At 32.7% G+C, this 13285-nt stretch overlaps 2 protein-coding genes across 2 annotated transcripts; both read right to left on the minus strand.

The window, feature by feature from the left end:
• Nucleotides 1-7596: 7596 nt before the first annotated feature.
• LOC18045221 lies at nucleotides 7597-8471 on the minus strand. The gene is made up of 3 exons (XM_024185550.1): nucleotides 8103-8471; nucleotides 7873-8016; nucleotides 7597-7752 (listed from the first exon to the last, which is right to left on the minus strand). Exons 1-3 carry the CDS (start codon nucleotides 8469-8471, stop codon nucleotides 7597-7599), a joined length of 669 nt encoding a protein of 222 aa, XP_024041318.1.
• A 3183-nt stretch (nucleotides 8472-11654) lies between these two features.
• LOC18045222 lies at nucleotides 11655-12208 on the minus strand. Its single transcript, XM_024185551.1, has 2 exons — nucleotides 12104-12208; nucleotides 11655-12014 (listed from the first exon to the last, which is right to left on the minus strand). The coding sequence occupies exons 1-2, from the start codon at nucleotides 12161-12163 to the stop codon at nucleotides 11655-11657; spliced, it is 420 nt and encodes a 139-aa protein (XP_024041319.1). The 5' UTR covers nucleotides 12164-12208.
• Nucleotides 12209-13285: the final 1077 nt, after the last annotated feature.

Below are 13285 nucleotides of genomic sequence, written 5' to 3' on the forward strand. Positions count from 1 at the left end.
TTAGATCTTCGTATTGAAGTTCGACAATTTGATAGCCACTTGGGCTTAGCTCAAGTGGCTAGAACCACTCCCTCAATTTTTAATGGGTTTGAGACCCCGCAGGTGTATTGCAGGAGTTTAATTAAAATGTTTTTCCTTAGAGCTCCAGAACTTAAGTGAAGATAGTCTTTCTCGCAGGAGTGTAGTTGGGCGTCCCTCGAATATTTGAGAGAGTTAAAAAATTTGAGCGCTACCATATCGGAGTTGATGTAAACGGATCTCAGTAATTTATATGGCCTAAATAGCAGGAGCAATAGTTCTCTTCAAACTCTTCAAAAAAAAAAAAAAATTCGACAATTTAATTGGAAATAAAATAATAATGCATTAGATTTCCACCAAGATTAATATATTATAATGTTCTTATCTCTATTAAAAACGGATAACTTCACCAACCAAAAAAAAAAAAGTCTAATTGTCTATGTATAAAACGACATAGGATCAGACATTTTTAAATAATGGTCTAGATTTTGATATACTGCAATGCCATTTATTTTTATTAAAATAAATGGAACTCACTAACTGAAGGAAGTAAATATTTCTATAAAAAATGATATGATTTTCTCCTAAATATCTCTCAAATTTGGGCATCATTTTCCATCGTGTTTACAATTAATAATTTGTTTTACATATATTGTTGTTAATAATGATACCTAAATAATGCCCACCATAGTTATAGTTCTAATGAAATGAAGTTATGAAATAATTCAATGATTTTTAATTACATCCAACACGTTGAATGTTGACCTTACATTTGTCATTGTGCCTTCACCAGACAAAGCAAATACATCCAATAATTTATCTAAATAAGAAAATTATTATTTTTTCTTTATGTCTTTGCTAGCAGGGCAATCTTAGTGTCGAGTTTTATGTTTTAGAAGAATTTTAATTTCTGATCATTATAAACTTCAATTATATCACATGGGCTGTGGCTGTGGCCTCCGGTGGTGGTGGCTACGATTTAGTAATGAAATTTAGGCAGTCTATTGATTAATTCCAATCATGTGCGTACGAATATTACATGATTTTTTTGAACAAATGAGCCGACCAAAATCGTCAATTTAGAAATTAACTCAACTTAATCTTTACTATTTTTTGCTTCTTTTTCTTTTCTTTTCTTTTTTTTACATGAAAAGTATCAGCTGCAAACACTAACATAATTTAAAATACTAATTTAATTTATATAGAAATAAGAATAGAGATTGAAAAAAAAAAGGGTTAATTATGCTTAGGTGACACATGTTTTGACAAATTTTAAAAAAGTGACATATTTTAAAAAAATATTTCAACAGGTGACATTTCATTAACTTTTTACCGTCAATTTTAACAGAAATAGTAAATTAGTTATAAATTAACATTTATACTCCTATAATTAGCTAAAATAACAATTTTACCCCGCCTATAATTAGTTACAAAATGATGTTTTTGTCCCTACTCACTTATTTTTAATTTTTTAAATGGAAAAATATATATTAAAAAATCTAAGTAGAATTAATAGGGTATTTTTTGGTTAAATCAAATAATTTTTTTTTAAAAAAAAAATCTTGTTGAATCAAACTGATTTGTAAACATAAAGAAGTAGATCTATTATGAATTGTAAAATATTAGATAAATCCAATACTTTTATCACTTTAGCTTTATAAAAAAAAAATATTTTTTTTTCAATTTTACCTTTCGCCGGTTAAAGTTAACTGCAAAAGTTAACAGAATGTGAGTATTTTTAAAACATATGTCATCATTTTAAAATTTATCAAAATATATGTCACCAAGACATAATTAACCCAGAAACAAAAGGTTGGTGATATTATCTTCTTTGGGTAATTTGAATGTTAATCTACTGATGTTGATGGATTCTTCATTAACTGCAAATTGATATAATTTTACCACTTTTTTAATTATTTCCTTTCACCATCATAGCTGGATTCTCGTCACAAAAAACATGCTGAGCTTTGAATGATTTTAATTATTTAATACAAACCTAACTTTTCATTAATATGAGTTGTAGTATTTATCTGCCAAAACCAAAATGCATTTTTCATTTTAAAAAAATGTTTCTTATGTTAGCAGCGCGTTGAATGAGGCAGAATAAGTTTACCCACAAGCCACCAAAACAAAGCCTAGCGGGCCACAAATTATCGACACTTGTTCAATAGCTGACAGTTTTAGAAATTTTCTATGGATACCAATTTCGTTCGTTTTTCTCACCTTGTCACCAAAATTCTTCTTCTCAAGTCACCATCTTTTCTTTTTTTTTTTTTTTAGAAATTTATAATCTAGGATAAAACTGTGGTGCAACTATGGTACCGTGCCACAATTGCACCCAACTGTTGGATTCCTACTTATTTAAGTGGACCTCACTCATTTGAGTGGATTTAACGGCTGGTGCAACTGTGGCACGGTACCACAGTTGCACTGTAGCCTGACCCTATAATCTAACACTTAGATTAGCTAAATATATTATTTGCAATCAAAATTTAGTTGATTCACAAGATACATCTTTGCAAAAGAAAAAGAAAAAAAAAAGGAAGTTGTTGAAATAATTTAACTGATATTAAATTGTTCTAGTGTATAAAGAGTTTTTTTAATTATTATATAATTCACGATTGCTTTATCATTTGAACTAAATGTCACTCAATTCTTATATAAAAAAAAAAAATTTAATAATCCTTTGATGTGAATGTCTGCATGACTTTAAAAATAAAATTGAGGATGAACTTGCAATTTAGTCTAAAATTTTTATCTTAAAATAGGTGGACAAGTACAGTAATAGATGACTTATGCACATCAATATTGTTGAACTATAAGTTGATAGCTAGCTTTGTACCTGTCAAAATTAAGTGCCCCGACCTGATATGTTATTTTATAATCTTTATAATTAAGACTCTATTTATCAATGTTTTGAGCAACTTTATTTCATATCTGAGTTAGAAAATAAATAAAAAAATTTTAAAAAAAAGGTCTTGACTTCAAGTAAGTATTAAAGATTATTTGCATGGAGAGGGTCATCAATCATCATCCACCACGAGACTAACTTGTGCATCAGCCTACACGGCATTAAACATACGTGGACGGCCCGGATTGTCTTTCTTCAATAATGGTTCAAATTATAAAGCAATCGTGAATTATATAATATAAAATTCCAAGTCAAGGATCATGGCTCTGTCTCCCTCATGACAACTTACCCTTGGACTTGATATGGGACTCAATTGATTTTTCTTCTTCTATCTTTATCTAGTTGTTGCTTTGTCATTTTGGTAACTTTTGGATCCATAGATTGTATAGGGAAGCTTCTCAATTCTCATTAGTCAGGTCGAAGACCACCTCTCATCTACGTAGGAAAATCGAGTTTCAGTGTATATTTGTAAAACATATACATACATACATACATACATACATACATACATATATATATATATATATGTGTGTGTGTGTGTGTAATTTTCCAAATATTAGAAGGTAGATTCAATCCGTTCTAAATATAGATATTTAGAATGTTTCGGTTAATTTTTGGGCTTAAATATTTAGATTACATCGTAATAGTCTAATAGAGCACATAATTCTAAACATAAATATCTGGTTAATTACGGCGCCTTATGAACATATATATTTAGAGTATGTCAGCAAAAAGTTGAACTACAAAAATAAATGGTTGTAAATATGAATATAGTTGTAATATTTATACTATATTTTTAAAAATAAAATCAATAGAAAAAACAGTAGTTCGACTCCAAAGCAGCAAATATTTATTTTATTTATTTATTATTTTTTTCGTTTTTTGGTCAGCTTTACGTGGTGGAACATTAAATCGAATTACAGGTGGGATTGCAAATTTCTCTGGAACCAAAATAGTTACCTCTTTCAACGGTAAGATATTTAAGTATTTCCTTCTGGCAATGGCGATCATGTAGACCATATGTAACATATTTTTCCTGAGAGCGACATGAAAGGAAGCATTAGCATAAGTCAATGGCATTTTATTTCCGAGTAACAAGTCAATCCCTTCACTTTCAATCAATCAATTTATTTATTTATTTATTATTACAGTCCTTGTGCTTTATTCCAGATTCAAGAATTTTGATGCAATCTCTGTTGTTGACCTTGTCAACATTCATAACAAAGCAAACGATGGAGAGATAGATTAGGTTCACTGTTGATAAGTAACCTCTCAAGATAAGGGAAAAGTACCATCAGCCATTCATCACAAAGCACAAATAGTTAGTGATAAGCTACTGCTTCCCTTTTTACATATATTACTGCTGAAACAGTTCATGAACAGAAATTATACAAGCTGCAGTTTCGGATAGCACATATTTGTTAGCTAATGCAACGACGTATAGTTTTATCAAACAGCGACGACACCGCATGAAAATTTGAGAATTGAGAGTGCGGTTTGAGGGTTTTAACTTCTGATGGTGAAATGATTGGCATGTTTTGAAACTTCTGCTTTTTCCTACAACATCATGCACGCCCCTTAACATTTTGTGGGATTTCTGGACAAGTGAACTAATGAGCCTTAAAATGTAAGCCACACCTTGCCCACTTATCAGTTGTATTAAGAGCATAGCCATTGACACCCTTTTAAGGACAAGGAAAATCACTTGTAAGAGTGATTTCATGCATTGGGTTCAGCATGGTAACTAATGCATTCTAATAATATTGCAGAATGCGGACAACCCAACCTGCTCAGTTGGGTTAGTTAAGAATTCAGTTGGAAGCATTGAAATTGTTTTAACTATTACTATTGCTCCGATAAATAAAAACTGATCAAATTATTTTTTTGAAACGCTTTATTTCAGATAAAAGAGTAGCAGGGTCATATCTTCAACAGTGTATGAAATTTTAAGAGATCAGAAAATTTCCGTTGAGGGAGTTTTGATGGCAACTCAATAGCACTCATACTGATGATGTGACTCTTTTTTGTTTTTGTCCCCATGGGGCAGGTATCACATTTTACATCTCAGTATGAAAGGAATATGAAGAATCATCAACATTTAAACCTTAGGGTTAGTGGCTTAAGGATGGAGGCACAGCTCGTGGTGTTGAGTTTATGGCAGACTTGCTTGAGAGTGCTACACATTCGGAGAAGGTAATTATTCATCTGGTGTAGATTACGCTTACGCAGGAAGTATTCACAATCATCGCATGCAAGAAATAGAAATCTCAGAAAGAGTACTTGGAACGTTTTTAAAAATAAACATCTAACTCTGCTCCCTCAATAGTGAAATTATACGAGATTCAAAATTTCTCAAAATGATTTAACTCTTTAAGTACTGCAACTCGAGCGATGGACTAGAAACTAAGACTGGTCAGAAATATCATACACCTGAAGCGACAACAGACGATAAGATAACAAATTTTCAAAATCCTCTTTTGTTACTTCAACATTTGCTAAGCGTGAGGATGTTAGGGAACTGAAGCTGGAACCAATATCAAGATGTGATAGAAAAGTGCTTGTGTGTGTGTGTGTGTGTGTGTGTGTGTGTAAATGTAGTCATCTTTCATTTCGAAGTCCAAATCAAGCCTTTGAACTTTCTACTCCTCGATTTTCCTGTGCAACGATTCCCTTGGATTTCCCAAATGACATAGTTCAAAAGTATTACCTTCTCCAATAGTGTAGCACTCTCAATCTAGTCCATCAGAAATTATTTTTGATATTCAAACTACTTGAACCCAATCAATTCTACAGCCCTAAGGGTATGTTTGGGATTGAAGCTGTAATTTAAAAGTTACAGTACTAAAGTGTTTGGTAAATACTAGCTGCTTTATCTTGTAAGCTATGTTAATATGATTTTTCACTTATACAATAAAAATTTTATTATATTTTTAATAATTTTTTCAAAATTATTATTTAAATTTTATATTTACTACATATTATCTATTTTTGTTTAATAATTATAATTTTTTTTTCCACAACAATTATAGCTTAAAAGTTGCAGCACCTTAATTTCAAAAGGGACCTAAAGCCCAAATGTAAAGGATTCTTCAACTTCCGTTTATATCCACGTTGTTCACGTAGCAATATAACATTATAAATGCGAACAAACAAACAAACAATTATTTTAAACTGGAACAAGATCACGAATACTCAAGAACATTAAGCCACACGGCCATATATACACCCCTTCAGAGTATATATGAGATTTAACTCTTCAGTTTAACACAAAGATTCAGCTCTTCTCCAGAATACACAAATGATATGAGATTCGCGGTATCGAGTTCAAGGTATTTTAAGTTGCACAAATTCTTCAACTCTAGAACTTCAACTTGAGCGATGCACTAGAAAGTCTAAGACTCGTCAGACAACTCATACTCCCAGGCTTGAAGCCCCAAGGAAGGGGAAATCACGTAACAAACTTTCAAGATCCTCTTTTGTTACACGAAGTTTTGCTAAACGTAGGTGGAAATAATTAATTGGTAAAAATCTCCATTTGAACAAATCCTTAAATTTGACATTTTAGGGATCCCAAAACTTGATCGATCGATGTGACTAAAAGAATTTTTCCGTCTTACATATAGATTACTGTACAAAGTAATCACGATATGAATCTAAACTCATCTCCAAAGCCTCTCATGTCGATAAGATCATGAACCATTAAAAATGTCCGTAAAAATCTCCATCTACTTGATAAGACGCTAGTTTTTGCTGCCTCTTTAATTATTAAGAGACACAATAATTATGATAATATCTTCGAGTAATTTACTAAAACTATCTTCTGTCTCATCTTGTTTTGCTTTCTAGAAATTTTGGGTTTTTTTATTATTGTTTTAAATTGTTGTTTCAATTTCGAAATCTTATAGTATTGGGATTTTGATTGCAATTTGCTTTTCTACGTGATCACGGATTCTAGGTCGGCTAATAATTAAATTTTGTTAGTACCGAGTAGGAGGATTGGTAGCAAAATCCTTTGTTTCTAGAAAATCCAAATAAATAAAATAAGGAAATTAACAGAAATTACTGAAAATTTTAATTAGTTTTCAAACAATAAGACCTGTTTGAAATTGAGATTAGCATTAAAACATTTAGTAAATACTAGCTTTTGTAACTTGGAAACTAAGTTAATTTAATTTTATAATTGTATGATGGAAAATCTATTATATTAATTTTGTCAAAATTATTATTTAAAAATTATATTTACTAAATAATATTAACTTTTATCTTATAGTTATACCTTTTTTTTAACAACGATAACTCAATCCCAAATAAGCTTTTGGTTTTTCTTACTTTTTGTAAATGAAAGAAATTGTAATTTAATTTGACAATAATACCCCATGTACATGTACGATGGCAGGCGTCTGCCAACAATTGACGCCCATATCACAAGTTAATGCAACGAAATGTTGTTAAGTTACATAATTGTGTAACATACATCAATCCAACATTTGTTATTAGTAACACAAAAGTATAACCAATAAAAATTAATTATGATATCTCAAACTTCAATTGAGGGAATATTGATGCCAACTCCATGGCCCGCGCTCTGGCAGACTGATACTTGGAGCTATTCCTGTACAACAATTCCCTCGGACTTCCCAAATAATGAGGCCTGCAATTATCAATAATTACCTTCTCCATCGTCGTGCACTCTCATTCAAGTCCATCAGAAACTCAACATCATCCGTATGCCACTCGAACCCCACGAATTCCACAACCTTAAGGCTTAGATGTGGATTGTGCTCGTTGATCTTCCGTTTATATGGACATGATAGATCTGATGACTGCATGCAATAAGGGAAACTAGAAATTAGTCATATCATAAAATATGAACATTAATTGCAATTATTAAAAACAACAACTGTTTAGAATCTCAAATCAACGGCAGAGGAAACACAATCCACCTTCAGTGTGAGTTTATGTAAGAGAGGACATGATTTCAAGAAAGCAGCACAAGCAAGAAAGCGATCTTCAAATATAAAGAATGCCAATTCCAAATGCTTCAGATTTGGTAATTTAGGAATACCGTAAACGGCATCCTCAGGAACCTGAAACAATAATTAATAAATCTTTAGGATGAAAAAAAAAACACATAAACAGAAAAAAAATAATAAAAAAAATTATAAATACTAACTGTTGCAATCCCCAGCTCTAGTTTCAGCGTCCTTAGTTGCCCAAGAATCAAACTAGGAAACTGGCGTACATTGTTCACAAATGATTCACAATAACAGCCTCCCACAGACATCCGAACAAGACTCGGAACATGCTTAAAAGAAAGATTATTCAAATCTTGTCCAGAATATTCAAACGATACGAGACTCGCCGCGTCGATTTCGAGATCCTTCAACCTGCGCAGGCCCTTCAACTGCAAGTGCTTCAGCTTGAGTGAGGGACCAGAAACTACGATACTGGTTAGACAAAAGATCCAGCTAAGGCTTAACAGCCCGAGAAAGGGACAGTGACGTAACAAATTTTCAAGAGCCTCTTTACTTAGATTAACCATTGTTAAACGCAGGGACGTAAGGGAGCCGAAGCTGGAGCGGATATCAAAATGCGAAGGAAAATTAAAAGTGTACTCATCCCTCCTCCTCGGGCCACGGAAGTCCAGTTCAAGCCTTTGAACTCTTTTCCGGATAGCAAAATTAACCCAATTATTAACATCGCAGCGGGGGTTAATGGGGAGACAAATCTTTAGCTCTTCTACGGCACGGGCTTCAAGTGATCCCAAAACTTTATCAATACAGCCAAGCACCCTTTGCCTTCTTATTAGGTACGCTTTGGAATAAGTATATTCCGTGGTCGAATCTAGGCTCATCAATACGTACTCCCTCATGTCGACGATATCGTCGAAGTCCAAAGAACCTGTAAAAAATGTCCACAAATATCTCCATCTGCTTGATAAGACGCTGGTCTTTGCAGCCTCTTTAATTGTTAATCGAGACAGAATATTTATCAAAACATCGTCGGGCAATTTACTGATACCTTCTTCCGTCTCCTTTTCTTTTGCGTTCATGTTTTCGAGGCAAAACGGAAGCACAGCGATGCGCGGAAGCAAAATCTCCAAAAGAAAGCAAGAAACAATTTTATTTTATTTTTCCTTTTGCAAATAACGAAGGAATTTCGTAATTAAAGAATGAGATTACCTTGTACGTTTACGCTTCTATTGCTATCTGCTTGTTAGGGTTTTGGAATTGCTTTTAAGGAATACAGTCCCTGTTGTTTAATGAAACAACAAAATACTAAACTTTCAATTATTATTAATTATCTCAATATTTTTATTCAAATTATCAAGTGTCATTAATTCATTGTATGATGGATTTTATTACTAGTAAAACTATTTCCATTATTAGTGAAAGATCAGGATCATCTCATGATCTGATCATGTCCTGAGTAAATAACTCAATCACTGATTGATTATTAAAAAATAAAAAAATAAAAGAAGTTAAATTTTACCCATACACTACCACTAAAAGACATGATAAAAAATCATTAAAAACTCAGTAATGCTTAGATCAGGAGAGGATCTTATTCTTATTAGTGAAACCTGATAGGGGGTAAATTCGTAGTAGGCATGACGGATTACTCTAATTACCAAAATTATTAACATTAGGAAGTTCTAACTATAGATAAAAGAAATTACCTTTCATTGATAAAATCATTAACTGTAGATAATTTAAAATTTTGGACATTTCAGACTAGAAAAATTAATAATGGGCCTTAAGATGTGAGCTAGACCTGGCCCATCAGGCTTGTACGATGAGACATGCAGTTCTTTAAACACCTCCTAAAAGGGTGCAACTATTTGAACTCACTAAACTATTCATTAAACCTACTTTTGAAAATAATTTTTTTATGATTAAGATACCCCTAAAAAAATTACGGTTATGAACATTAAAATATAATAAAAAGAGAAAAACAGAATTTTTACTCTTTGAACCCATCTTTATATTCAACATAATTTTATTAAATTCTAATCATATTTTCATTAATCTCTAATCAATTAAGAGGTGTGATTCTTATGTGAAGTCATATATTTTTGTTGCTCTTTTGCCGTAATTGGAATTGCAATGGCAATAGAAGAGTCAAAAGCATGCACTCCAAAATTAATCATATTTTTGTCAATCATATGTACAAGCATTAATCAAATACCCAAATATTAATCCACATGATAGCAAGTATCAATTGTAGAAGGATAACATCTAACCGAAATCATTTTATCATTTCAATTTCTTAGTCCAAAATAATTTCATAAACTGATCTGGAACATGCCGAAGAGCAAAATCCGTTGGACGCATATGCAACCTACCTTGAAGCAACGGCGCAGTAGAAACTGAACTGTCATACCCTTAAGCATGATGGATGCTGCAATAACGGGACCAATAGAAGGGGTAACAGAAAAATCTTTGTTTGCAGGAAGAATTTGCCCTTTTCACGATATTTTCAACTTGCTTTTGTTCCAAGGGCTTTCACTAGGAGTGCTTTTGCTTTGCTTGTGTTTTCTCTTATGTTTGAGAAATAATATTACTTTACCTTTCTTGGTAAAATGGTGTAGAAAAAAGAGTGTTGAATTTTCAATGAAATACCACTATTATTATAAATGAAGTTAATGAGTTTAACGAGTAAAATCACTATTGTTATAAAAATTGGGTTTATGAAGGGTATATTAAATATTTAAGTGTTCTTACTGCGTAAAATTTAAATTTTCAAAATTTGAGAGTAGGTTTATTTAGTAAATAAGTTTATTGAGTAATTTGGTGGGTTTAAATATCCCCACACCCCTCAAATTCCTCACAATGCCTTTTTTTTAAAATTAATTTCATTTCCTAAAATACCCTAGTTACATCAATAACATACAAACCCATGTATTAAAATTAACTATCTTCTCATAAAATTTCATTCTATTTTTTTGATAGAATTTTTTTAAATTTTTTTACAAAATTGTACAAGTCCTAAAATTCTAACTACATACAGTAAGGGATCAAACTACTACCATCTTATGATGATCATTTACATAAGCTGCAGATAAGAGTAGCTCATACATTTGTCTTGCCCACCGCAGCAGCACATATTTCATCAAACAGCCAAAACGGGGCATGAAATTTTAAAACATCACAAATTCACATTGAGGGAATTTTGCAGCCAACTCAATTGCGCGTTTTCTATATAATTTATACTCCGCGGATTCCCTGTACAAAAGTTCCATCGTACCTCCTGTAGAGAAGTCAATAAAGTGGCTTCCAAATTCAAAATTGCAAGCTGTAGAATACCTGATTTTTTACAATCATGAACCGAATGAAGAAAAATGAAAAAGGTTAGCAAAATTTATCAAATTGACAGATAGGAGAATTGACAAATTGCAAAGCAGATGGTGCAATAGTGCAACATTTTTTGCTATAAATAGAGATGCATTCTTCATTTGTAAAGCATCCCAAAATTGTTAAGTTTATAAGTTTCTAAGTTTTTGAGAGAAATGAGAGAAGTGTGTCTGAGGAATTTATCTTTCCTGCAGAGTGTGAGAGTACTGGGTATATTTAGGTTTCTGAAAAATAAGATTCGTCACTCAAATATTTGTACTCTATTAATTGTTAAATAAACAATTATTCTTTCTTACCTCCGTGGATGTATGTTTAATTACCGAACCACGGAAATTTTGTATCCTTTATTTTTCAGTAATTATTTGGTGCGCTTAATTCCACATTCCACGCACAACACCTCCAACAAACATTGGTTCCATAGGATCAATAATTACCTTCTCTAACCGTGTACCACACTCAAGCAAGCCTGATAGAAACTCAATTTCACCTATAACCCATGTGAAACCAATCAATTCTACAACCCTGGGACTTGAATGTGGATGCTTCTTCATCGTGTGTCTGTGTTTATAAGTTACATCTTCCACCGTGACTGTGAGTTTATATAACGAAGGACAAGCCTTCACAAAAGCAGCAGCAACACCGAGAAAAGAAGCGGGACGTATGTTGCCTTGCAATTCAAAATGCTTGAGATTTGGTAACTCAGGAATGCAGCAGAATTCATCAAAAGGCACCTGAAACAGATTGATAAAATAAGGTAGAAAAAAAACACCAGTGATGGTAAACATCTAAAGGTACGTTAGAAATGGCAGCCACCACTCACATGTAATTTCAGTGTCCTTAGATGCAGGAGAAGCCTAGGAAGCTGGTACAGTTTGTGCATCTAGTAATGACAACAGTCGCCATCAAAAGACATCTCAGCAAGACCTGAAACATGTTTAAAACAAACATTTGACGCTGCCCCAGAATATACAAATGATACTAGATTTTCAGCCAGTACCAATGTGAAGATTCTTCAACTGTTGCAAATGCATCAACTCTAAATACTTTGGCTTGAGCAATGGACCAGAAACTCTAAGACTCGTCAGACATTTTGCATAGCTAAGACTTAACACCCCAAGCAGCGGACAGTATGATAACAAATTTTCAACAGCTTCGTTTCCTACATCAACCCTAGTAAAACGCAGGGATGTAAGAGAACTGAAGCTGGACTGAGTATCAAAAGGAGACGGAAAATTGTATGATTCACATTCCGTCAAGCAAGAATTTTCCGAATCAAGCCTCTGAACTCTCTTTTCAACTGGAAATTTAACCCAATTATATACATTTCTGTTGGAGTCGAAACAAATCTTTAACACTTCCAACAGTTTGACCCTTTGAGGGACCCTATAATTTGTTCTATCCAGCTCACAGACTTCTGCTTCCTCCCATACAAATTATCAAAATAATCGGGGCCCAAACCAAACTTCTTTAACAATCCCCCCATGTCGACGAGATCGTTATTGTCGATAGAACCAGTGAAAAATGTTCACAAAAATCTCCATCTACTTGATCAGATGCCTGTACTCGCTGCTTCCTTAATTGTTAAGCGAGACAAAATATCTATCAGAAGTTCATCTGGCAATTTACTTATAACATCTTCCATCTTGTTTTCTTTCTTTTCTTTTCTTTTCAATCTTCACTCAGAGAAGCAAAATCTACCAAATATCCAATCGGAGCACACAATTTCAGCTGGAAACTAACACTTTTTTACAAAAAAGCGAAAAATCTTGGGAATTTCATTACGAAAGAGAAGCGAATTACCTTGCTAAAAGGTAAATTTTATGCTCCCCATTTCAAATCCTCGTCTTCGTCTTCTTCGATCTCGTGTCCGATTATTAGGTGTTCTAAAGTTGCTTTATCTAGTATGAAGTTTATTATCACAGCTTTTGCAACTTGCAAGGCAATAAAAATTCATTTTCACGCCCACTTTTTAAATATCCATCATTAAAAATTTAAAATTAAA

This window comes from Citrus clementina, unplaced genomic scaffold, assembly GCF_000493195.1.
Source record: "Citrus clementina cultivar Clemenules unplaced genomic scaffold, Citrus_clementina_v1.0 scaffold_4, whole genome shotgun sequence".
NCBI classification, from domain to species: domain Eukaryota; kingdom Viridiplantae; phylum Streptophyta; class Magnoliopsida; order Sapindales; family Rutaceae; genus Citrus; species Citrus x clementina.

What these genes read in the sequence shown, in the direction of transcription:
- LOC18045221 (XM_024185550.1), bottom strand. Translation starts at nt 8,471, where the DNA reads ATGGTTAATCTAAGTAAAGAGGCTCTTGAAAATTTGTTACGTCACTGT. An exon ending in TAGAGCTGGGGATTGCAACA is followed by an intron (nt 8,017 to 8,102) that starts GTTAGTATTTAT and finishes TTATTGTTTCAG; the next exon opens with GTTCCTGAGGATGCCGTTTA. An exon ending in TACATAAACTCACACTGAAG is followed by an intron (nt 7,753 to 7,872) that starts GTGGATTGTGTT and finishes TATTGCATGCAG; the next exon opens with TCATCAGATCTATCATGTCC.
- LOC18045222 (XM_024185551.1), bottom strand. Translation starts at nt 12,163, where the DNA reads ATGCACAAACTGTACCAGCTTCCTAGGCTTCTCCTGCATCTAAGGACA. An exon ending in TAAGGACACTGAAATTACAT is followed by an intron (nt 12,015 to 12,103) that starts GTGAGTGGTGGC and finishes AATCTGTTTCAG; the next exon opens with GTGCCTTTTGATGAATTCTG.